General features: G+C 41.7%; 1 protein-coding gene across 2 annotated transcripts; it reads left to right on the top strand.

Moving 5' to 3' along the window:
- The first annotated feature begins 3,928 nt into the window (after positions 1 to 3,928).
- Positions 3,929 to 26,195, top strand: LOC111865744 (Krueppel-like factor 2). 2 transcript variants are annotated; one of them, XM_023854009.2, is made up of 2 exons: positions 3,929 to 4,077; positions 24,820 to 26,194. In XM_023854009.2, exons 1-2 carry the CDS (start codon positions 4,060 to 4,062, stop codon positions 25,945 to 25,947), a joined length of 1,146 nt encoding a protein of 381 aa, XP_023709777.1. In that variant the 5' UTR covers positions 3,929 to 4,059; the 3' UTR covers positions 25,948 to 26,194. The 2 variants fall into 2 exon arrangements, with proteins under 2 accessions (XP_023709777.1, XP_023709778.1); XM_023854010.2 differs by lacking the exon at positions 3,929 to 4,077 and adding an exon at positions 17,684 to 17,768 and having other exon boundaries at positions 24,820 to 26,195.
- Positions 26,196 to 27,189: the final 994 nt, after the last annotated feature.

The following is a 27,189-nucleotide window of genomic DNA, read 5'->3' on the forward strand; positions in this document are numbered from 1 at the left end:
TAGAAAATCCACCTCATCTGGACTCGAACCCGCGACCTTCCGGAATGCAGCTTACCCATTCTAATAACTAAAAGATGTGTGTTCAAAAGTATCAATTAATAAGTTAATATAATGTCATATTTTTCCACGGATTCGAGATATTAAATATTAGTGCAGATAATACTTGTACCCACTTCTCTCTTTGTCATGGCATGTTCAACAAATTTCAAGTAATTACAATAACTTTTGCTGTCACCACTTAGCGTTGAGCATCACAGCTATCTCTTGTGATGTGTTATTCGTCACACCTACATTTGAATTCAGTCGTGTATGCAACCTAATTCCCAGTCTTACTCCAGGTTCCCTTAGCTCACAACATAAGTACTCTTTTGGGCTAATATTCTGACGCTCCAGGAAATAGTTTCCTAAGCTATATTAAAGCTTGAAGATGTACATTAATACCCAGTTTTCTCCAAGAAATCTATCCGGAAATTTTAACTTTACGTTCTTCTTTTATACATTTGACATTAAATATTTTCACATCAAAGTTATTTTTACCTCTCCACTTGACGACAGTTAGCAACTCCTGCGACTGCCAGGGGGGCCCGAAATTGACGTTATTAAGGTAAATGTACAGTTGTATTTCTGCTGAAATAATGAAGCACCGCGCCATGAATACACGCGTGGAAGTGGAGGTATAGCTCCACACATTTTTCCTCTTCTCTAGACGTCAGTGTCAGACATCGACTACTTTCCCCGAGGAAAGAGCCCTCGGTATCCACTGAGTGGGTCGCGAACTCGGTCTCGACAGAGTGGAAAAGAGGAAATTCTCTTATATCTGTCAGGAAACGAACCCCGGCCGTCCAAAAAGTAGCCAGTCTCTATACCGACTGAACTATCCCGGGACACTGTTTAGTTAATTAAAACTGCATTATTCCTATAGGCGTATTATGGAAATAAGTTTGAAATTAAAATCAAATGATCCCAATATTTCCAAACTGTACGCATAAATTTTCTTCTGGAAAACGAAATAAATTGTTTTCACGAGCAGGAGGGATCCTGCGGATCCTCGGGGGTAAAGTAGTCGGAGCCTGACACTGACGTCTAGAGAAGAGGTCAAATGTGGTGAAGCTATACCTCAGCATTAGAGCAGAACAACGGAGAAGACAGGCCTTACGTACCGGCCACCTTTTAACCCCCCCCCCAGGAAGATTAGAAGTATTCATTTCTGTTAGAGACAGAGTTGACCCCAGTGCCGTATTGCGTCTGGAAGGATCAGGTCAATTAAGAAATCCAATATACTGATCGGGAATCGAACCCGTGACCTTCCGGCTCGTAGCATGGTTCCTCAGCCAACTACACTACTTAAGCACAGCTCTAGTCATAACACGTAATGGCGGAATTTTTAAGGATCGAGTTTAGTGGGTGCTGGATTAGATTAGAATTTTCCAACATTGTTCTGCCTTGCTTGGACTGACGAAGAAAACAGTGCATGATTGCAACTCTGCGCTGTAAGTGTGAATACCTCGACGAACTGCGTGTCAACGTATTCCACCCCGCACTTCTGTGCAGAGGCGTGCAGTCCCCGCTCACTGTAGCGTGGAGTACCCATACGGGACATCGCCACTAAGTGCGTAACATTACTGCTCTGCATTCAGGAGATCTTAGTGCTCAGATATCGGCCACGAGAGAGCCTCTCTTGGCTAGGAAGTTCCGTGGGTTTCTTGTAAACCTCGGGGTGTAAGTCTGGAAGATTCCAAATTAGCCAATCACAGTGACCGGGCAGTCTAAACATGAACTGGTTTTGTCCGCTAAATCGCTGAGATAATCCCACACAAGGCATGAATTTCTGTGTGTTTTTATTCTGTGTTTGTGCTGTTCTGTGTGTAGGTAGAGACCTTGCGATGGGCTGATCCCCCGTTCAAGGAGTCCTACCGACTGTGTATAGCAGTTGGTAGCAGAAACTGAAAAAGAGGCCAAGGCCCAACAAAGGGCTGTAGAGGCACAGACAAACAGATGGAAAGATAGATAGATAGGTGAGTGGTTGGGTGGGTGGATGGATGGGTGGATGGGTTGATGGATGGATGGATGGATGGATGAATGGATGGATGGGTGGATGGGTGGATGGATGGATGGATGGGTGGATGGATGGGTGGATGGATGGATGGATGATGGGTGGATGGATGGATGGGTGGATGGATGAATGGGTGGATGGATGGGTCGATGGGTGGATGGATGGGTGAATGGGTGGATGGATGGGTCGATGGGTGGATGGGTGGGTGGATGGGTGGATGGATGGATGGATGGGTGGATGAATGGATGGATGGATGGGTGGATGGGTGGATAGATACAGTTCAAATTAGGTCACGCCCAGTTACTTTCATATCTTTGGAAACTCTCTGTTTATCAGTCACCTTGCCAGTCGATTATCGACAGACGGGCCTATTCACTTTCACTTAAATATATCATATATTTAAATAAAACGGATGATGTAAAGAACAAAGAGATAAACAATAGCATTATAGGTCAGAACTTCCTTCTGAATTCACTACCAATTTCTCTGTTCAGAAATTCGCTGCTTCTTATGGATTCAGATGTTCATTGCCGAATTTTTTTCACAAAGGCCATTCAACTAAAGCTTTTCATGTCACATCTTAAATTATCCTTAAGGAAGTGCATACTCTTTGGTCTCCCAAGCGACAAATTTCCACAACCTTTACCTTGAAGATGGAGGTAGTGTGTTCCTCAAAATTTCACTTACTAGAATAAATTTCATTACTCAGGACACCACATTAAGAATATTCAGGGCCCGTGAAAACACTTAAAAATACATATTCGTGTGAGGCTTTTAAATTAAAACTATTTTTTCGCATTAGTTTTTCATGGTTCTATCTCAAATTTTTATAAATCTTCGGGTTATAAACGCATTTAGCTTCTTATGGCAAAGAGCTGTATATCCAAAATTAAACTGAATAGAATCAAAGTATGAATTATAAAAAAAAAAATGTATTTTGTCCTGTCTCCTATGGAAAATTATTCATGTTTTAAAATCTTTATCCTTGTGCAAAGTTTTGGGGTTTCTGGACTTTGTCCATCGTCCGGTATTCTAGAAAGTAGTAAACCGAACGTTTCGGAAACTGGATCTCTTTCCGTCCTCAGGTGCTGTGTTTTCAAATTTTATGTGAATACCGGTCTATTGACTAAGCCCCAAAAGAGGCCGCGCCATAGCTCAAGCGGTTAGTCGCTGGCTTCCCACCGCGGCGGCCCGGGTTCGGTCCCGGGTCTGGTCAAGTGAGATTTGTGGTGGACAAAGTGGCGCTGGGGCAGGTTTTCTCCGAGTACTTCGGTTTCCCCTGTCAATCTTCATTCCACCAAATTCTCCATTATCATAATCACCCGGAGCAAGCTGCACTAGGCAAATCAGTGGCCGCCGTGCTGAGTGGACCCAGTTGGACTCCACCCTCCACTAAGAGAATTAAAAAAAAGGCAAAAAAACAGTAGTTCTGAGTGTTATGCACCACCATCAGAACCCTTTAGAATCTGCATGTACCCTTGTTTCTTCTATTCCAGAAAACGTGAGGAGATAACCATTACAAGTCAAGGCGATGATTTATTTTCCTGTGTCCACATGCGTGCTACTCGAAATGCCAATTTTTCAATTTTTACAGAATTTTTGCTAAAAAATTCTGATAGTTAATTTAGTGTTCGGATTCTGGCTTGGATGCTGAGGCAAACTGAAGTTTCAGTTGTAGGTTTCAGGGTTCGAACTGTCATAGACAGCGCAGTCTCTTCAGTGCAACAGGTAACGTTGTGAGAGAGAGACGAGGCTACTACAATAACATGATTGGCCACGGACCGAAGCGCTGGGTTACGATTGGTTGCGTGTGACGTCACATCCCCTTGCGGCCGCATGGGTAGATGAAACCAGGCTTCCTCAAGTGATTTCAAAACTAGTCCAATAAGAACAGGTGCTATTGTTGACGCGAAGCCATTCTAAGCGTGAGGATAGACCTCGGTGGACAGGCGTGTATGTGAGTGAACCAAGGAAGAACACTTCTGGGGTTGTCGATCGCAGAAGGGATGGCTGATTTCCAGGAGGTGAGTTATCTCAGTGTATCGCGTCATGTTTCGGGAGCGTAACCACAGCTGGACAGTGAGATGCGGGAATCTCCCACGCACGCGGCCTGACATTCATTAACTGCTAACTTAAGTCGACCAGACATCAGATTCCTGCAACATGCGTGAAATATTTGTTGTGAGTTTATAGAAGAAAGTTATTTAAATACTACAAAGTGGCTGATAATTATTTTGAGAACGTAAGGGTAGAATTTAAGAAGGGTCGCTGGAAATCCTCTTAGTGTGGTTCTGATCTGCATATAGAACGAACCAGTCCTCATGTACAATCCAAGAGCCAATAAATTTTTAGCATTAGAACCTACTGCATAACTTAGTTATGCTTGCTTTAATGTCCAATAACATGAGGATTCATTAGTGCTGTTTATTTGTGGTGTTCGTTTGATTTTCGGAATAAATATGTGTTGTTTCCTCAAACATTAAGAACTGATATTTGTAATGGAGACACTGATTATTCCATTAGTAGGAACAGATTTTTCAAATATTAATTAGATACACGTAAGGTCCGAGATATAAAGAACTGACACATCACAGCTTGAAGATATTTACACGCACTCGAGGCCGCTGGTGATTTGGCATTTCCCGCCGAGGGTTATGTCAGACTCCTAGGAACTCTCGATTTTCATGCCATACAGAAAAGGGGGCGGGGGTAGCATATGGAGGGATTTCAAGACGTGTTTCCAGAAGTATATAAAGACAATATCTGACAGTACTTCCAATCGATCGCAGAACACTGAACTCGAAGTATTATTACTTCGAAGAATTAAATCCATATAAATAATATTTAAAAATTCAATTAATACGTTACATAAAATATATTTTCTTTCCATTAGAAGCAATAATCGATTAATGATAATTAGGGAAACAATAGCTGTGTATGGCGGCCCGGGTTCGATCCCGGGTCTGGTTAAATGGGATTTGTGGTGGACAAACTGGCCCTGAGGCGGGTTTTCTCCGAGTACTTCGGTTTCGCCTGTCAATCTTCATTCCACCAAATTCTCCATCATCATATTCACCCGTGGCAGGTACAATATGCCAATCAGTGGCCGCCGTGCCGAGTGGAGCAAACTGGACTCGACCCCCACTAAGCGAATTAAAAAAAAAAAAAAAGCTCTGTAATGTGGAAACCGTATGAAACCAACAAATATATCCTTTGGGGGGAAATATAGATTTTTTAACCGTTAATCCTCGTGGTACAAATAATGACCATTTTGCACTAAACTGTCAAATTTAATATTTTACGTATCAGGTAATTTGCTTCTCTCGCTGTTGGTTACTTTAAGTATAACTTATAAATTAATTTAAATTTTATTAAAATTAACTCTTTAAAACACTGTTTCAGTATTTTAAAAACTATACATTTTGCACACAGATTGTACTTGAGTGTTTCCTTAAACAGACTGAGCCTATTTATGTGAACAGCAATTTGGCATTTGTAATGCAGACGCAGTGTGTGTCTCTGTGTTGTGAAATAATAATAATAATAATTCCAAGTGTAATTAGAACGAACAAGTCAAGGAGGATTAGAATGGTAGGGCATGTAGCACGAATGGGGACGAAAGGAATGCATATAGGATATTTGTGGGAAAGCCAGAAGGAAAGAGATCACTAGGAAGACGAAGACGTAGGTGGGTGGACAATATTAAAATGGATCTTACAGAGATACGATGGGATGATATAGATTCGATCGATGTGGCTGATGACAGGGACCTGTGGAGGGCTCTTTTGAACACGGTAATGAGCTTTCTGTTTCCACCTACCATATCATATTTTATCAAAAACAGAATATGAATTTTCGCCGTCGTGGTATAAGTTCTTCCAAATACATGTTCAATACTGAGTTCTAACTTCCGGATACAACGACGTGTAAACTTTTGAAATTAAACCGCAGTTTCGGAAGAACTTTTCATCTTCACCTTCATGGATTAAAAATATGTCAAGTAAGATCCCAGTATGAAGCAGGTAGCAAGCGTGACTCTGCTTACTCTCTGCTGAAGACGACTTGTCCCTCCGAAACGTCGTTTGAATTTTAACCGGACTACGCTGCATTATATCACAGAAAATATAAATCTTCATATCTCTATTGTGAGAATTTGGGTCTTATATTAAAATCTTTTTAATTTATGGTCTACACAGGCTATGCTTACGTAGTGTGCCTACCTACCTACCTACGTACATTCTAGCTGTAGGCTGGACGACCGAAGAATCGGAGTTCGAGTCCTGGTAGGGGTAAGAATCTTCTCCATGTCGTCCAGATCGGTTGTGGGGGCCTACCCAGCCTCATATCCAATGGATACCGGGGTCTGTTTCTCCGAGGGTTAAGCGGCCGGGGCGTGAAGCTAATCAATCAACTCCATCTAGTGCCAAGGTCAAGAAAATGTTGATTTATATATCCACTCCCCCATACGCCTTCATGGCGTAGTGTGTAATTAGTCAAACACAGGGAAAATTTTACCTTACCCTTTTACCCACTTACCTTCATATGAGTACATACATACATATATATAATACAGGTGTTCATACGTGTATCTTCTGTATATATATGTTTATAATTGTTGCAATATAATTTAAAACTAATTCATAATCATAAATTATAAATCAGTATAGCTTATGTAACTCAGTACAGACGTAGCTTTTTTAAAATTAATTTGACCATGATACGCTGAGAAGTTTTGCTGTAATTAAAAACTTAACAAAAATCAATAACTGACATCTATTGTGAGTTACAGTAGAAAAACTACTAATTTACAAGCATAGTGTAGTATTTTGCATTATAACATCCGAATCGCATCAAAAATTATACTCCACATTTATGAATCTCTGTCTCTATCGCTCTACAGCCTTTGGAACTTGGTCAATTTTTCAATTTCTTAATCCTACACACAGTCAGCAGGACTTCTTGAACGGGGATGAGCCCATCGCAAAGCCTCTATTTACATACAGAATAAACGCAAACAGATATCTATGACTCGAGTGGGATTCGAGCCCACGATCCCAGTGTTCGAGCGGGCGGAGCCGGTTCATGCCTCAGACCGCGAGACCACTGCGATCGGCTAATTACGAATCTACTAAATGTTAAAGCAATGAGCACTTTCATTACTGTCCCTTAAGGTTTCAGTAATTACTACACGTACCGTCAGTGTTAACATTTAGAGATCCTCTATTTGGCTTACAGAATGTACATATTTACTGATTTCTTGTGACCCTCCGACTCACTTCTCATGGGATACGTATCGACGCTTACAGTTTCGAGATCATGCAGCATCAAACTGTAGAATGGTACAAGAATTGGGAAGGAGCTGGAAGGTAACTGTCCTAGACTAAGCGAGATACAGTCCCTTCATTTACTTGGAAGGACTGAAGAAAACAGAAAATCCTCACTCAGGACAGCAGGTGCCCCTACCGAGATTCCAACCGAGAACCTCCTGAACGCAAACCCAGGGCATCACCTCCAGACCCTCCTGTTCTTTAACTCACAAAATTAACAGCGATTATAACAATCTCTTCCTGTGTTTAATAAAAACTCTGCCCTGAAGGCTTATGGAGGAATGGAAGGACAGTTCTACCGTTCTTGGTCTCGACACTAGATGAAGGTAAGAGGCCATCTTAACGCTCCGTCCGCTTCACACACCTGGAAATCGCCCCGTGTACCAATATTTTAGGGCCGATCACAGAAGGCGCGCGGTCTAAGACATGAGCTGTCTTCTCTCTCTCGAACACTGTGATTGTGGGCTCGAATCCCACTCAAGGAATGGATGTTTGTCTGCGTTTATTCTGTGTTTCTTTAAGTAGCGACCTTGGGTCGGGCTGATCCCCCGTCCAAGGAGTCCTGACGTATGTGTAAAAATGAATACGAAAAATGAGAAGCGGCCAGGGCCCAACAAAGAGCTGCATAGCCATTAATGAATAAATGAATGAACCTATTGTATAGGAGGCTGGTGGGCCCCACAACTGGGCTCAATCCTGTGGAGAAAAAAAATCTTGCCTCTGCCGGTAATTGAACCTGTGCCGTCGACCCCTAAAATGTACCGACTACTTAATTATTCACCTCTACAGCATTAAGCAGTGGCTTTGTAACAAAGATAAACTGTGTGTTTTCTATGAGGTAGGAACTACATTCTTAAATATCGTTTAGACGAATGTAATGTTTTCGAGATGAAAACAAAGCATACAAATTGAGTTTCGACTCTATTCTCACAGATAATTTCTACGCAAAGTTCAATATAACAATCCTGACCAGGCAGTTATCATCAAATCACCGATCATTAAGTTCTCGAATTGTCTCTCTCTCCGTACTTTGCTGGTTCAGGTTTTTTTTTTCCTTTTTTTGAGAATGTTAATTTATTATGTATCATGAATGATCTTTTTGTGAACACGATACCGAATGGACATTCGCGTTAAACAGAAAAATGGGGGTTTATAGTTCAGCCAAACTTAGGAACACTCTTTCTTCAAGAGCTCTTAGCCATACAGTATTCAGAATGCTACATTTCACGGTTCTCGAAGTGAGACAGAACTCAAGAATATGAAGCATAACAAACCGTGACAGTGTTTCTCACTTCGTTGTAACACTCTCTGAAGCCTTAATTCCATCAAATAATATTGAAAATTTTGGTGTGCTTTAAAGTTAACAACGATATTAATCATTCTAGGAGCAGCTAGGGGCTGCAAGCTCGACGGCCCGGATTCGATTCCCGACAATGCAAAATATTTCCTTTTTCCACAGCGCCTAGACCGACCCTGGTGTCACCCCTATCAATGCGTACCGGGCCAATTTCTGCGGATATAAAGCGGCCGGTGCGTGAAGCTGATTACTTACCTTCATCTAATGTTCAGGTCAAGAATGGTGGAGCTATACCTCCACTCACCCATATGTCTTTGTAGATCTAAGTGCTCGCAGCTAATCCTAAATATAGGATATGCATAAATGAGAAATATGTTTTTATTTATACGAATATTCTAGAACCGTTGTTGGGTGACAGTCATAAGGACGTGGTTGGTGAGTCAGTGACCCCTGACCTGTGTGCTTGATGCTCACACTTTGGTGTTGATGCTTGTACGCAAATATTAAATGCGTTGGTGTATATGAAGGATATATATTTTACAGACATTAATACATAAATTATTAAGAACTCCTATCGATTGAAAATCTCAACTTAAATACTCCGGATTTTCTATAAAGAAAATTAAAACGCAGTACATATTTAGTTTAACCGTATAAAGCAAGAATGACCGCAATAAAAAAGAACCAGACAAAGCATAATAACAATAAAATCAAAACAAACGAAAATTCATCCACAGAATTATAAATAATAAAAATATTAATAATAATCCACATGTGGAGACGGGTGCAGGACAGCCCTGGGCCGTAGAAGGCGATGAGAAGGGAACCCTGTGTCTGGGGGTGTAACTGGACCACACTGTCACTGGGGGATATAAATATATAGACTTTGGTCTTCAAGTTGGAGGTTGAACGTGGGGCTAACGACCTTGCTCTGTAAAAAATTATTGTTGCGAAATCCAAAGGAGTGAAAACCGAATGCAATTTGGCAGAAATTTCTATGGAAGACTGTGGCTTAAAAATGCTGTTCTGCCTACGAATAATAATAATAATAAAATGTTCCTTGACTTTAAGAGCGTTGGCTGCTGACAGTTTCATCAAATAGAAAATAATTTGATGCTAATGAGGCAAATTCTTTACGTCTTAAATATTATGTTCTTCTGGATTGTGAGGCCTTGAAGTCTGATAGATATTCACCTAACCTGTCGCCTCCGTCTTCATGGTAGAATCCTTCTACTCGTAAGATCATGGCATAAAGTTTCTCTGAAATGTTGGTATATATGTATGAGAGATTGACGTCTCAGGAGACAGACTGCCTGACATCTCGTACCTTGTTCTTCGCTGTATTGTCGTGTCAGTTTTGACATTTAATGTATTACCTCATCAAATACGGGTCCTTAAGTGCAATGAAAGAATTAGGATAAACGCAGACTTGTACAAAGTAATGTAAGTTACGTAGGATTTCAGGTTCTCAAAATTCTGGTTACGAAGTGTCCTATCTTCTGTGTTTCTTCAATTGCTCTTCCAGCCCATTCAGGGTCCAGGCTTCTTTTTCAATTCCGTAATCATTTACACAGACGGTAGGACGCCTTGGGCACGTAATGAGCCCGTCTCAAGGCCGCTACCTACACACAGGACAACACAAACCAGGATAAACGCACGCACAGACATCCATGTCTTGAGTAGGATTCGAATCCACGATCCAGGCGTCCGAGCGAGCGAAGACAGTTCATGCCTTAGACCACACGGCTACTGTGACCGGCTATCTTCTGAGGTAGCCCGTAGAAATTCAACCTACATTTCGGAGGATCATATCGCCTCCATCTTCAGGGTCGAAAAATAAACAATGTAAGAGACCAAAGTGAAGCAGATAACAAGCAGAGCTCTGCCTGGCTTATTGTTCAACCCTGAAAATGGAGACGAAATTTTTCCTTGAAATATCAGTTGAAAATTAATAGCGTAAACGACGTTGTGGCCGGTGACGGTAGCCTAGCGGTCTAAGGCATGTACTGTCTTCGCTCGCTTGGAAACCGGGTTCGTGGGTTCGAATCCCACTCAGGGCATGGATGTTTAGTTTGTTTGTGTGCGTTTTTCTGTGTTTGTGTACAGGTAGAGGCCTTGCGACGAGCTGATCCCCCGCCCAAGGAGTCCTACCGAATGTGTAAGATCTAGAAAAACCGAAGTGAACGGAGAAGTTCATGGAGGTAGGCCTAGGCCCACTGGGGCAGTAGTGCCAAGGGGGGGGGAAAGACGTTGTGTCCCAGAAGATGAAACCCTTTACGTCATAGAGGGTGGTCCTAGGAGGAAAGGTGAATATTCTGGGAGATCATAGTATCGGTAATTCTAAGCAAGAAAGTGTATATGTACATGTGTCCTATTCCGTACGGTTTCCGGGATAGAGCTATTTCACTGTAGAGTACACTGTACAGATCACTGTACAGACGAGCAACACGCCATGTCCTCATACGAGTTGCAGAGTGCATTGATGTTGACGGTGAAATTTTCGAAAATGTATTATACTAGGTAAACTGTACCCACTTTGTCACTTGAACAATAAATTAGAAACAGTACGTAATATCTCTTTCTTATCCACAGTTTTGGATCTGTACAGTGAAATAATCTAACTTCGACATCTTAACTTCGTGTTAAACATTCTGCAATATATTGTTGATACTGAATAACGAAGTCATGAGGTTGCACGTCAAGCGGCCCTGCATCAAATGCTGAAGATATCTAGTGACTAATTGGTATGTGGTAAGATGACTACGAGTTCGAATAGGAACTAGTTAGGCAGAAATACACCAAAGCTAACTTTAAGAAAGGGGGGGGGGTTCCCGAATGCAAAATCATCATTAACAATTAATTAGAATAAGAGTTTTTAAGACCGTTCCCTGATCTCATATATTACAATAGATCACACAATGAGCTATGACTCACTCTCGTAAGAATTTCTACTCCATGTTTATGTACAGTAAAGATACTGCGTCATTAGCACAGATATTCAGTGAATGAAATTAGATTATTTTTCCAAGGTCAAGCACCGAAATGATCTGAGTATTTGACTGAGCAGAAACTATACTGGTCGGTCACAGCGGCCTTGCGGTCTGAGGCATGAACTGTCTACGCTCGTTCGAACGCTGAGATCGTGTGTTATTTGTGTGTGCGTTTATTCTGTGTTTGTGTTGTCCTGCGTGTAGGTAGCGGCCTTGCGACGGGCTGATCCCCCGTCTAAGGAGTTCTATCGTCTGCGTAAAAATGATTACGAAACTGAAGAAGGGGTCACGGCCCAACAAAGGGCTGTAGAGCCAATGATGAATGAATGAAACCACACTGTACTTAATCAATTAAGCTCCACCATTCGTGATTTCGCACTAGATGGGGGTGAGTGGTCAGCTTCTCACCTCTACCGCTTAATTTCCGAGGAAGGAGCCACTGTACCCATTTGATAGGAGATTGGGTGGGCCCCAGAGCCGGTCTGGATACTGTGGATATGAGAAAAATCTTCCCTTTCCAGGAATTGAACCCTGGCCATCCATCCCATAGGCCGTCACTATACTTACTGAGCTACCCAGCTCTCCAGGAACTATAGCATCATGATCATATCGATAAAGGATTAAAATACTTCTAGTCTGATAAACGTAAACATTTCAATTTTTTATACAGAATGGCGTATTGTTAAAAATTACAGAGTTCACACACTCCTATAATTACGAACAAGAGCGAACTGCTTTTCGTTAAACAAATATTGCAATATAATAAGTATTTTCGGAAGGACAAATTTCTTAGCACTAGTGAAGGGGCCGGGGGGTGAGGTTACATTTATGTAAAAAAAAGTAGTTTTGGAAACTTAATATGTATTTCGTCTTAACAATTGACCAGATTTCATTCTTTGAAACGACTTCCTAAAGGGCTAAAAGTTAAAGACAGGGGTAAATATTTCCCTCAGCTTAATTAATTAAGGGTCATGCCATGAAGACGTATGGGGGGAGTGTAGGTATAGCTCTATCATTCTTAATCTAAGCAGTAGATGGAGATAAATGGTCACCTCACGCTCCTGCCGCTTTAACCATTGTCTAGGAGGTTTGGTGGACTGAGGGGCGGTCTGAGCACAGTGGAGCGGAGAATAATCTCTTGCACATACCGGGAAGCTAACGAAGTTGGAAATGAAAAATGTCACAGATTATAGGCGAAATTTCAGTGGTTTTGAGAAACTGAACCCAATGTTTGCTGAAAGCCTCAAAATATTCCGTCGTTCACTGGATTCGAACCAGGTAACTTCCAGTGCGATTCAGTCGAGTTGTCATAACCGACTATGAGAACGAGGCTACAGTACCGTGGCCTATTTTGAAACAAGACGTTCATAGCAGGATACAGAGTATATGTATATTGCACGGTGAATGAACGGAGGTTAAGTTAGGTTAGGTTAGGTTCTTATATGCTGCGCTTAGTATAGACCATGGAACAAATATTTCCGAGCGTTAATAGAAAAATACTTAACAGTTAATTTTCAATTAATGGCTCTGCTTTCATAACCGTGGTCATAAATAAGGAGAAACTAACGAAATGTCAGCTATTTCTGATTGTGTTGTGTCTAGTAAGGCCATAATAGAGTGTAATTTATTTTGAAACACCTAGTGGACTCGTGCAGTGAGATTAACAAGAGTGCGTCATTAAATAAATCGAATAAAATATATGTGTACTTGTGTACATATATGGCTAACATTAATTTCCTTCACATGTTATAATGAAAACTAATAATAGTTGGATGGTTCGTAGAACGATTCAAAGGGTTAACTTCCTTTTATTTTATTTACGTTTTATATAACGATACAGGACATAGCGAACAAAATGCCTTGACATAATCTGAAATACTGTTTTTGAATTTGCCAGGAAAGTGTAAGGGCGGCCGCACATCAACTGCGTCAAGACAAGCATCAAGACATGAGACAAAAGACGCAGTCTTGCTTCATTCGTGATTCGTCAGCATCATGACTCACACCGGTGTGCGGCGGCTTTCATAATCTCATTCGTTTCAACTGTGTTCCTTTCTTCTTTGCGTCATGTCGCAGACATCTTGTCTTGACTGTTACATGTCTTGACGCATGCCGGTGTGCGGCCAATGAACCAACTGGGTAGCGGTCCCGTGATGTGTTTCTGTAGGTCCAGTCAGCGCACCAATACACTGGCGGAATGGCAAACATGTGACATATGTTTTATGTGCGTGGTCCGTGCAGAGGAGTTATCTTGAAGACATTCGGCGCTACAATGCAGTTGACAGAATTGGATGAGAACGTTGAAGTCAGCAATGATAAGTTCGTAGTGGAAGAAACATTGAAAGTTGGCCTGTGAAGGGAAGAATTTATATGTGCTGTATTACAGTGATGTCGGGCGTGTGTGATTAAGTGAAACTTTTATATTTTCATATAAAATCCGTTGACAGGAAACGGATAGGCAAAACATTTTCAAGACTTAGCCATAGTTGAAATCTGTTACCTAACAACGACTATTATAAGCAGATATAGAGTGGACGCCTGTCAGGCTAGATTGGTTAATCAGTATATGAATACAAAAAGGAAACTACTGAGAATTAATGCTCACATATGGTACAATCGAGAGTGTAAAAGCAAGAACATTATCCCGAATTAGGGTGATTTTTTAGATGCAAGTGCTATACCTGCATTCAAGATACTGGAAAGTGTTGTGCTTTACACTCCGTTATATGTAATAGTTTCCACAAATAACTACATACTGTGGATGTTGGGCTGTGCCAGTGTTTTCATGTTTTGTTGTAAGTGCCTCTGAAGATGGTTCCTTCGAACCGAAACATGTAAGGCAGATGGGATAAATAAGTGACCAAAATATATATTGTTGCACTTGACGGAAATTCTATTGACATTTGGAGATATAGAGGGCTTTATTTATGTGTTATAATTACCGTAATCTTGACAGTGTAAGAACTAACTGCAAGTTACTACTTGTGAATATCCAATAAATCGATTCGCCAATCCAAAGCACACGCGTAACAATATCTATTGCATAACACGTTTCAGCTTATTTAGCTATAATCACGCTGCCCCAACTCATTTCGCAAAGTTTCCCAAGTTTTATGATATAAATTTAAAATTCGAAGTATAATATATGTTATTATGACGTCTACAGGTGGCGTAAGGTAACGTGACACACATGACCACAGAAATATACCAGTCCACTACACATGCTGCACATAAATGAAATTATATTTCGGATTTTAAATTGAAATCATAACATTTGGATACGTGACTACGTGTAACACGTCCTCCTAAAATTACTCGTAGTCTAAATGCACAGTACAACAGGAAGATACACCCTGCACCATGGAAAACACGAGCACGTAGATGGGACTACATCACATTGTGATGCATATGGCCGTTGCATGGCAACGGCTCAGTATACACCTTCCAACGAACACACAATAATAATACGAGCTGTGTTCTCTGTGGTCCGTGTTACAACTCGTTGAAGGGAAAGGCGGTGTAATAAATTCTGAAATGGAAAACGATTTTTTTTTATTTTAAGAATTAAAATTGCACAGAAATTTACTGCGTCAGAATTCCGTCTAGAAGCTAGAGCGAAGGGAAGCTTATGAGAAAGATCGTGCTAAATGTAGACCATAAACCTAAGAAAACAGTGGCTGTCGTTTCGGTGAAGCAGATGATTCTGTTTGAACGCCCTTTTGGCTTTCAGAAAAGTTGGTTCACTTGGTTCCCATGGTCTTGCCGTTGCAGGATCGCTGTTCGTTAAGAAAAAGAATTTGTGTTACATTAACCATTTGAAGCCTCAGTTTAATAAATAAACATTTAAAAATCCAAGTCTTACCCTAGTGAAAAATTACATCTTCATTATGAGAACAAACCGGTTAATTTTGTTCAAGGAAATAGCATAGAATTATTTTGAGAATCATAGTAGTCTTATGTTCCATCTCTATCGGTTACAAGGATAACTCTTTTATTTAGATCTAAAAGCCTGTAACCATAGTAGATTAGTACAAATATTATATTTCTGGATGTTATCCTTCGTCCTGTTTTTATTTCAAAACACAGCACTTCGGAAACTGGATTCTCTCTCCATCGATTCAGGTAAAACCTACTCAGTTGGGCACAGTCGATAGAGCTAGTCCCTGTCGTCCGGCGATAAGGACCAGCTCTATCAATTGGGCCAAACTGAATAGGTTTTGTATGAAGAAGGAGACAATCCAGTCTCCGAAACGTTGTATTTTGAAATAAAAACAGGACGAAGGATAACATCCAGAAACATAATATTTGTACTAATTTCTAATGTTGAAAAGAGATAAGTGCATAAATTGTGTAAGATTTGAGGCTTTCACTGCTGTGACTATGAAGGAAGCAGTCTTCTGGGATTTGGCACCGTGTATATGTGGTGTTAACCGACGTTTCGGAGGAACGTATCGCCTCCATCTTCAGGGTAGAAGAAAAAATATAAGAAATCTGCAAGCGAAGAGACCGTGAGAACCAGTAAAAGCAGATTTCTTATTATTTTTTTTTCTACCCTGAAGATGGAGGCGATACGTTCCTCCGAAACGCCGGTTAACACCACATATACACGGTGCCAAATCCCAGAAGACTGCTTTCTTCAGTGCATGAATTGTTCAATGTGCAAAAAGGCTTAAATATTTATACCTAGAAATTGGCCTGAGGAGAGCCGAAGCGAGGGCTATAAGTAGCACACATTTTCATGAAACATGACGTAAGATTTTTAAAACATGTTTTATTACTTTAGTATACTAAGTTTCTTTGGTGTAGTAACATTGAACGTACATTATTCACATTTTAACTTGGGTTATAAAAAGTACTTATTTCGTTTAACGACGTAACTGTGGCTCGTGGATACAATATATATTCTCTATTGTGTAGAGTTTTGCTGTAAAAAGTGTGAATATTTTGGTGATGACGGTATCATGAACTGCGTAAGTGCAAATTGCACGGTGTGTTGAAAACAGACCGTGCTCTATTCGGTATAACGTCATCTTTTTTTTTCCTTGGCACTACAGCCCCAGTGGGCCTAGGCCTACCTCCATGAACTTCTCCGTTCAATTCGGCTTTTCTAGATCTTACACAATCGGTAGGCCTCCTTGGGCGGGTGATCAGCTCGTCGCAAGGCCTCTACCTGTGCGCACACACAGAAAAACGCACACACACAAACTAAACATCCATGCCCTGAGTGGGATCCGAACCCACGATCCCGGTTTCCAAGCGAGCGAAGACAGTACATGCCTTAGACCGCTCAGCTACCGTCACCGGCATAACGTTATCTACTTTGCAGCAAAAATAGAAAAGAGATAATTATAATAATCGTAAAACAAAAATTATTGTAGAGTAAGAAGTTACTTTCGGAAAGAGATTTTGTCTTTCATTTGTTTCCTACGCAAAAATGTAAGCTCACGAGAGCGTTGTGTTCTGCGTTCGTGCGTGTGTGTGTGTGCCTGATCTTATATTTGAATTTCCACAAAACCTTGTGTCAACCTTATGAAACTCTGCTCTCTCCGAGCATAGTAATAATAAAACGGGAAACGTGCGAACATATGGAGTGGGACGGACAACACCGACCCTTAACTGAAAGCCACGAGCTTTCTTTATTGCTAGTGGGGTGGGACTAAGTTCCTTGTACTGCGGCCATTTGTGGCCTATTGTAACAGCCCCAGATGATAGGTGAGGGTGATTGTGGAGCAATTGGTGGAATGAAGATTGACAGGGGAAACAGAAGTACTCGGAGAAAACCTACCCCAGCACCACTTTACCTATCACAAATCCCACTTGACCAGACCCGGGATCGAACCCTGGCCGCCGCGGTGGGAAGCAAGCGACTAACCGCTTGAGCTATGGCGCGGCCAGGCCACGAGATTACTCATTGGGAAAATGTTAAAGTAAAGTTGTCCATATGCTTAATTAACTAAGCATTACGTATTGGGGGAGTGGAGGTCTATTTCTATTATTCTTGATCTTGGCTCTAGGGGGAAATATGTTCACGCCTAGCCGCTTTACCTCCTCGGAGAAGGATTCGCCCTCACCAACTGGATAGGAGGCTGAGTGGATCCTAGGTCAGTATGGACGTTGAAGACTAGAGAAATATTTCTTGCCCCTGCCGGCAAACGAACCCCGTACGTCCAACCCGTAGCCTACAGCTACACCGACTGCGCTAGGAAACAGATGTTCGAAAATATTCAGGTTTCTTTAAGGAAAGTTGTTTGCAGAAGCTAAACAAAACAGAATAATAGTTGTATGTATATTTCCTTTAGTTTTCGTTTGATACCTATAATTAATGAATCATTAGAGTTAAGTAGTGAATTTTTGGCGAAAAAATATCAGATATATTTTAAGTAAGCAGTGCAATTTTGGGGGGGGGGCAATAATTACAAACTTTGCGTTTAAATCAACAAAACTTTCACTTCAGAACTAAGTATTTGGCAGAAATAAATTATACTAACAGCAACGAAACTAAAATAATTATAGGCAAAATATATTGAAATGAACATGCAGCATACAAGGAATTAAAGAAATACTTACGACATTTAAATAATAAAAATAGACAAAAAGAGCCCACTGTGAAGACAAAAGAGTAGATGTGAACTTTATATCAAGGTAGGGTCCTTTGCAATAGTTAATCCTCTCTGTTTCTGTCTCATACTCGAGGGCATATTATTAACGAGAAAAGAATTTGATTAACTTTGTATGACCATTTTGCAGATTTCTCTTGAAATTGCAACTAAAAGGAAAACAACCCTGATATGTTATTTATTTACTTTAACGAAAAATAATATTCAAATAGAAAAAATATAATGGCACACAAGAAATTTTGATATATGTAAAGTCAGTTTAATACGTGTTCGTTTGCACGCACAGGACACATAGTTCCATTCACTGTCTGACAGATGCCGCTGCGCATCATATTGTCTCGAAGCATCATTCGATAGCATGTGAACATACATCGCATTGCATATCGCAAATTCTGCTTGTTCTCACACAGAACGTGGATCTTCAGGTAAAATTTAAATGGCTTACTACATAACAACGCAATTTCAGAACACAGAGAAGAGGAGAGAAAGAATGGGGAGCAGAATTTCAAGAAAACGAGCAGAGGAGAGAAATGAGAAGCATACGGGGAGAGAGATAATCCGATAACTGCTCACTGACAGAATCAAAGAGGTGATGAGGAATCAAGACGTAAAGATCTCGCAAAAAGTCATTACCAAATTGCGTTATGTAATGAGGTTCTTTCGATGTTTAAAACTCAGGGCTATAACAAAAGAGTGTTCACTGTAAACAAGAGCAATGCAGTTCACACTCCGCTGAATTCTCAAGGAGAATTATGTTAATGTTAGAATATTATACAAGAATATACTTTCAGCAAATGGTTTTTGTTCGGAACTATTTGACCTTGGTAATAACCAGCCCCTTATATAAGAGTACACCTATTATTTACTTATATATATTTCAGAAGTTTAGATACAAATATACAGATAATGTTATCCACTATTTCGCTATTTGTCAGGCCCCTTATGAACAATGTAACGACGTAAATATAGTGTTGGAATTATTGTTGTCTCTTGTGAGGTGCATAGTTATTGTGGAGGGGTGACACCGTGACATACAGCCATTCTTGATAGCTACATTTCGCTAGCCTGTTCTTGACATTTTCAGCGTTTTATAGAACCCGAAATTTCGTAACCCTGTTCACAAGATCCAACTATTTGTTCCCATCCTCAGCTAGATTAATCCATTCCACATACTCCCACCCTAACCTTTTAATCTCCCTTTCGATACTATCCTCAGATATAGACAAGCCTCTCTCTTTTGAATGGAACGTTACAGATGGCGCAAATTGAATCATAAGGAAATGGGATAATTTATTATGTTAGCCTCCTTTTTGGGGCAGGCTGTAGTGCAGTTGGTTGAGACACTCTCCTACAAGCCGGAAGGGTACGGATTCGATTCGTCATTGGAATTTTTAATTCACCTAAATCTTCCAGCCGCGCTATGATCCCGGGTTCGACTGAGTCTCTGGCAAAAATTGGTATCAGGAATCTTCCTGGGCGGTAAAGGGAGGCCAGCGCGTAAGGCTGACAACTTTACCGCCATCTGTGAGCGGATTGTCTAGAAAATGTGAGGACCTAGACGTCTCAAAACCCTATGGGCCTGTTATAGGGACAGCTTTACTTATTATCTTTTAGCTCCCATCTTTGTTTCTGTAAAATATGTTGCTGACCCCGACGAAGCCCAGCTAATTACCACTACTTACCTTACTGTCGTCTGCTTGACATACATCCAGTCGCTACGGTAATTTAGGATCACACGTGTTAAGTAGATCTACTATCATCACCATTAATACAACAGTCTTTTCTACGATTGGTCTTTATTACGTATATTACTGGATCTCTGAATTAGTAGTCTGTAGTGTATTATTTTTTGCTTGGCACTACAGCCCCAGTGGGCCTACGCCTACCTCCATGAACTTCTCCGTTCACTTCGGTTTTTCTAGATCTTACAGACTCGGTAGGACTCCTTGGGCGGGTGATCAGCTCGTCGCAAGACCTCTACCTGTACACAAACACAGAAACACGCACACACACACAAACTAAACATCCATGTCCTGAGTGGGATTCGAACCCACGATCCCTGTTTCCGAGCGAGCGAAGACAGTGCATGCCTCAGACCGCTCGGCTACCGTGACCGGCGTCTGTAGTGTATACCGTATGATATTTCCAAGGCAGTGAAATATGCATATAGAGTACGTTGTTCTGTAAGTATTTATCAATCTTTCGGCCCAAATTTAAATCTCCATCTTCAGTATCCATGTACTTCATATCTTTAAAATTAAGGCAATATGAAGACCAGACCAGTGGTGTCCACCTATCTGACGTCACAAAGCCAAAACTTAAATGTTAGTTGTATGCAGGTAATATGATAGCTTATGGTTATATGCTTGTGGGTTTTATGTTGATCACTCATACACACCTTACTCAGAAGTCTCCGACTTCATGGCATGGTATTCAGCACAAGGTCAATGTACTTCCTTTGTCTCTAATTTATAGATATCTTTGAGTCATTGTTTGAAAACGTAAAGTATCCAGTTTCCAGTGACGGTGTTATCCCTCCAGTAGCCAGGACTTCCTCTGCTTTACATCGAAATGAAGTTCCGATGAAATCTGCTACCAGTAGCCGTTTACCAGTATTTACCGCATTATAATATTGTCCCGTGTATTAATGACTGTAGACGTGGTGTGGATTGGTAAATAAATTTACTGATCACGTATAGCTCGTAACTAAAAATAATTAATACGCCATTGCTGATTTCCATACTAAAAATCACTCAGCACTAAGTTTTCGCCGTCTATTTCCACTGGTTTTTACTTTTTTCATTGTTCTTAATGGAGTGAGACTGAGTCCCTTGTACTGCGGCCATTACTGGCCTATTGTACCAGCCCCAGATGGTAGATGATAATGATGATGATAAGGAAGCAATTGGTGGAATAAAGATTGGCAGAGGAACCGAAATACTCGGAAAAATCCTGCCACAGCGTCACTGGGTCCACCACAAATCCCACATGACCAGACCCTGGTTCGAACCTAGGTCGCTGCGGTGGGAATCTAGCGACTAACTGCTTGAGCTATGACGCGGCCTCACTAGTCCTTACTTAGTAACAGCTCTCCACAATGGCTGTTCTCCTGGCTCCAAATCTCTCTCTTCTGAACTCCCAGTTCCAATTGTCTCTTCTTCTTCTGCGTCCCTAGCATCAGAGTCAGAGGCAGAGTTACTTTACGACGGGCGGTTCACAGCCAATCAGTTCGTCTTGCCTAAAAGCCCCTTTAGACTCGCTTTTATAATCCTTATGTAATATCCTCTATGACGAGAAGGTGGTTATGTAGTTTACAATTGCGGCTGGCTCTCGCCAGGTCAGTCATTCTCAGGTTCAAGTCCCGCGGGACTCTCGACATATTCTACTGCCTCAAATTCGAGACTTCCCCAGCCTGGAGAGCCAGGCCCCCATATTTATATCCCCCAGGAACAGGGTGGCCCAGTCACTATACATCCTGGAATTTGGTTCTCTCTTCGTTGTCACGTATGACTCGCAGGGATAGAGTGGAGGTATTCGAACTCGCCTCCAGAGCCTCCCTACGTCGAAGTCGAAGTTACTTTACGACTGGCGATTTACCGACAATCAGTTCATCTTGGCGTCAGGCCCCTTGAGGCCACGAACAAAGATTTTTCCAGCGGAACCCATAAGGTAATAGTTCTTATGTAACATCCTTTCTGACGACAAGATGGGATTGTCTCTTATGACCCACACACAGCCTCCTTACAGATAGAGACTCCCATTATATAGCCGCCGCACGGACCACACAGAAAACACACTGAACAGCCACAGTTCCCACGTGATCACTACCCAACCAGTACATTGGCGCGCTGGCTGCTGCCTAGCAGCGATCCCGTATTGTTGGCCACGTGTTTGCTGGAACGTGCTTAGTTAACGTTTTATTCTGGCTCCGTAACTTCATGTTTTCAACAAATCCATAACGATATTTGTGTAATAAAGTTGTCAATAAGTTATCAGATGGCTAGTACGGTATCAAATTGCAAATAACACCGATGACTTTCTGATGTAATAACTCACATAAGGTTAACAAGTACTACAAGGTTGGCGGCTCACTTGGTTACTGCTTACTTACTTTGCCGCGTGCTGAACTGGAGCCACGAGCATGACCAACAGACTGTAATGAACTAAAGACGAAGACAGAAACACTGGCAAGAAATACGTAATGAAGATAACGATAAACCCTAAATATAATACCAAGTCTGTACAGATAAACGAGCGCTACTTACTTCAGGACGCTTCAAAATTAGTGTAACTACATGTATCTTCAACAGCAGCAATAGGAAACAAGTTAGGAAACGTAACTACTTAATCACAACAATGCCGTCCCGTGCGTCACCAAACGGCGAAAGAGAAACAGCCCAACAACAAACACAGACTCTTAACCAACTACATAAAGGAGATAAAACACTGCCCGGACCTCCAAGAGCGGCAATCTACCCAATCTCCAGTTGATAGAAGGGCACGAAGACAAGAAACTTAGCGGTTTAAGATATTACATATTAAGAATTGTATTAATATATTATCTCACTACATTTTAGCTTAATTTAAAATCTTGATATACAAAACTTTAGACAACTCTGAACTTGATGTACTGTGGTTTATGCAATATTAGTTTTCTCAAGTGTTATTTGCCTTCTGAAAATGCTCATCAATTGACCGAAACATATAATGGCATTAATTTTTTTTAGTCAAACTGGACGGTGTAGTCAAATCATTTCTATAATATTGACTAATGTGCCGGACCAGAATAATTAAAATAAAAAATTTATAGGATCAATACATAAGAACTGAGATCCTATAGTAAAAAGGTAAACTATCCCTGTAACCGGCTGTGGAGGCCCACAGGGTTGTGAGATGTTGAGGCTCCCACATTTTCTAGACAATCGGCTCATAGATGGCGGTGAGGTTGTCAGTCTTACACGTCGGCAGCCCTTTACCCCCCAGGAAGATTCCTGGTGCTCATTTCTGTTAGAGGCTGAGTCGACTCCAGGGCCATATTGCGGCTGGAAGGATTGGTCAATTGCAAAATCCAATGACCTCATCTGGAACATCTGGAATCGAACCCGCGACCTTCCGGCTTGTAGCATAGTGCCTCAACCAAATACGCCACCGCGTGTTCCAAAGAAATCAGATCCTACATCGGAGAAAACACACTGCGTCTCCATAAAAACATCAAATTCGAAATAAGAAAATAGCCACTGTTTAGTTACGAATCATACGAGAGCCTTTAACACAAACTCCGTAACATTTTTAAGTTGTTTGTTTTGCGACAATGCCAACGTCAAGACTGCATCACCTTGATGATATGGTGATAAGGCAGTTGGTGGAATGACAATTGGCAGGGGTCTAGACATGCTTGGAGGAAGCCCCACTAATTTACTTTATGCACCACAAAGGCCGCGCCATAGCTCAAGTGGTTAGTCACTAGCTTCCCACCGCGACGGCCCGGGTTCGAACCCGGGTCTGGTCAATTGGGATTTGTGGTGGACAAAGTGGCGCTGGGGCAGCTTTTCTCAGAGTACTTCGGCTTCCCCTGCCAATCTTCATTCCACCAATTGCTCCACAATCACCCTCACCTGTCACCTGGGGCTGGTACAATAGGCCAGAAGTGGCCGCAGTGCAAGGGACTTAGTCTCACCCCACTAGCATTAAAAAAATTACGCACAACAAATGTCACATGAACTGGCGTGGGATCGAAGCCAGGCCTTCGCTGTCGGAAATCGGCAAATAGCCGCCTCAGTTACTGTACGACTGGGGGGATATTAAGGCGGGTAATTCACATACTCATTCTCGGCTTTTCGGCCTCAGCTGTGTATTGTTGCAGCCTTGGTTCACTTCATCTCTATCCCTTTCCGTTAATTAATTCACATTTATCTCTGCTATTCTGTCTGACATGAAACACTGCTTTAAATCATTGTTTAAAAATTACTACACGTACACAGTTTGTCCTTTAAATCTAGTTACTATAGGGTTCTGACGATGGTGTATATCACTGAGATATTGGGTTTTCGAACTTCATCCATCGTCCTAGTTTTAAGATAACTAAGAAAAACACGACGTTTCGGAAACAGATCCAGTTTCCGAAACGTCGTGTTTTTCTTAGTTATCTTAAAACCAGGACGATGGATAAAATCCGAAAACCCAATATCTCTGTGTCGTTTAAAGCTGTTTAAAACTATACTTTACACTACATGTTTCGACCGTTACTGGTCATCATCAGGTGTTTTTTTAACTCTTTGAGGAGGCTGTTATGCTTGTGTTTTGCGCTTCTAAAATTCAACGTGTAGTCTTATCTCATATTTCTTCTTTTCTTCTTGCTGGATGTTTCCTCATGCTGCGTTGTGTATTCAGCAAAAGGATGCAACAATATAACCTTCTGAGTTAAACTCAAAACTGTAATTTTGTTCCCTACCGATGTGAGAACTGCGACTAACTCAGATTTTCTTCCTACATAGGTGTATCTTGAAGAGTACTGGTATCATATTGCTATTTTCAGATGTGGCAAGACATTGAAACGGTCATCCTGGGAGTTGGTGGTCCAGTACACGCACACATGGCTGACGGGCCCACAGATCCACCTCCTGCAATGTACTCGAGCAAGAGTCCAAACAACATCCCTGGTCCTGGAGGTAAACTCGAGGTAGATTGTGTCTTTCCTGCCAATTCCTGTTCTCCCATAGAACCAGGTTACTACAACGAATCTGGCTGTAGATCTGGGGCAGGAGATCAACAAGTTCCAGTAGTTTCGCCAAACAGTTTCTACCTGCCTTCCTCATCTGGGGAGGAGGACTTCGCAACGAGCAAACCAGAACCATCCTCCCTGTATTTCCCTCCTGTCTGCAACAAAATAAAGTCAGAGATGCCTGATTCTTCGTCACCGGAGCAGATCTACTTACAGCGCCAGAATATGGCCAGCTATTCGTATCCGGCAGCACACAGAAGCATACAGCCCTTCGGACCGCCTCCCTACGTCGGACAGTCATACCTTCAAAATGCAACTGGAGGCCCTCCTTCTGCTCACATTCCCTTCGGACAAATCTCTCCACCGGCCACTCCAGATGCTTGCCACGCATTCTATCATCATCCTTCCGGTTCGAATTACGCCGACTTGTACCACAACCGGCATACGCAGGTCCCCCACTTCAAAATCCTTACACCACCATCATCTCCACACCTTACTGGGCATTTACAGAATGCGACAGGGTCGTTCCTAGGGCCTCATCAACATCCGCTCTCACAACCGCACTCGCACTCACATCTTAGAAATCCCATACCACCACCACCCTCACCAGGAACTTCGGAGCAGCCGCCTCCAGCGAAGCCTCGACGTCGGAGGAACTGGAGTAGAAGGAAAGTAATTGTGCACACGTGTTCTCATCCCGGGTGCGGCAAGACTTACACCAAATCGTCGCACCTGAAGGCCCATCTGCGCACGCACACGGGCGAGAAGCCGTACCAGTGCAGCTGGAAGGGCTGCGGCTGGAAGTTCGCTCGCTCGGACGAGCTGACTCGCCACTACCGTAAGCATACCGGCGACCGGCCGTTCCAGTGCCGGCTCTGCGAGAGGGCGTTCTCGCGCTCCGACCACCTCTCGCTGCATATGAAGCGCCATATGACTATGTAGCGGCAAGTGACCACAGGTACCGACGAACCTAGTCAAAAAGGCCAGCATTTTCTTCTGTGTGGCAGTGTCGCCTCTCTGATGTGCCATGTATACATATTGTAAATATTAATGTATCTTGCCACCTCTTGTATATACACCACACTCTAGTGTGTAGTTCCATGTAACCTCATCAAATAAATGTACGTATTTTTAATTGAAACAAAATACACAAATTTACGTGCTGAGTTCCAAGATCCAAATTCATTTTCATGAATGACACTCAAGAACGTTGAAGATAAAAATATAGACATATGATCACCAATTTTCTGTATATGTCTGATTGTATTCCCCTGAGGCTGACAATTTTTTGTTTCCTTGTTAACGATATGGTTATTACGTACAATACTTTCCAAATCCATAAGCTAGTCGTGGGGTGTTCCCACAAGGAATTACTCCAAAACTGTAGAGTTAAATGTAAAATAATCTTTATATATCTAAACTTTCTTTAGCTTATTTTGAGTCGAGATAAAACGGAGATTAGTCCTGTTTGTCCTCATTTTTCAACTCAAGAACCACGGGATGTGCCATGAATAAACCTAACATGATCTCTATGTCACTGTAGGTCACCCGAAACTGGATATTTTTAAATTTCCTGCAGCTGGAAATAAAAACATTACTGAGGGGTATTTATGAGATAGAAGCGACGCTATATCTGCTGTTCAATTTCAGTAACCACTGTAAAAATAAAACCATAGTAACCTAAGTAACCATAGAAACAAAGTTGTTCTACATCGGAATTATTCGAAAGGCCTAGGAGGATTCAGAAAGCTAAGATCCAGAAGGAAAGAGACCACAGGGAAGACCAAGGCGTCGGTGGGTGGACAATATTAGAATTGATCTTAGAGAGATAGGATGGGATGGTATTGATTGGATAAATCTGGCTCAGGATAGGGACCGGTGGAAGGCTCTTGTGAACACGGTAATGAACCTTCGAGTTCCATAAAAAATGCTGGGAAATTCTTGAGTAGCTGCTGAATTGGCGCATACTCCAGAAGGGCTCAGCTCCATGAGTAAGTAAGATCCGTGACACGCATATAGGATCTGTGTACAGACTGCTGTTTCTCTGTCTTGTTCTGCATAGTCTGAAGGCTTCCACTGATGCTGAAAACAAGCTGAAAATATATTGTCAAGTTTCCGTTTCTAAAATCTGGTTTTAAATTGATCGGTCTTTGTTGGCTCGAAATTGTGATCGGTTGTTGATCA

The sequence above is a fragment of the Cryptotermes secundus genome, unplaced genomic scaffold (genome assembly GCF_002891405.2).
Source record: "Cryptotermes secundus unplaced genomic scaffold, Csec_1.0 scaffold183, whole genome shotgun sequence".
In the NCBI taxonomy this organism is placed as follows: domain Eukaryota; kingdom Metazoa; phylum Arthropoda; class Insecta; order Blattodea; family Kalotermitidae; genus Cryptotermes; species Cryptotermes secundus.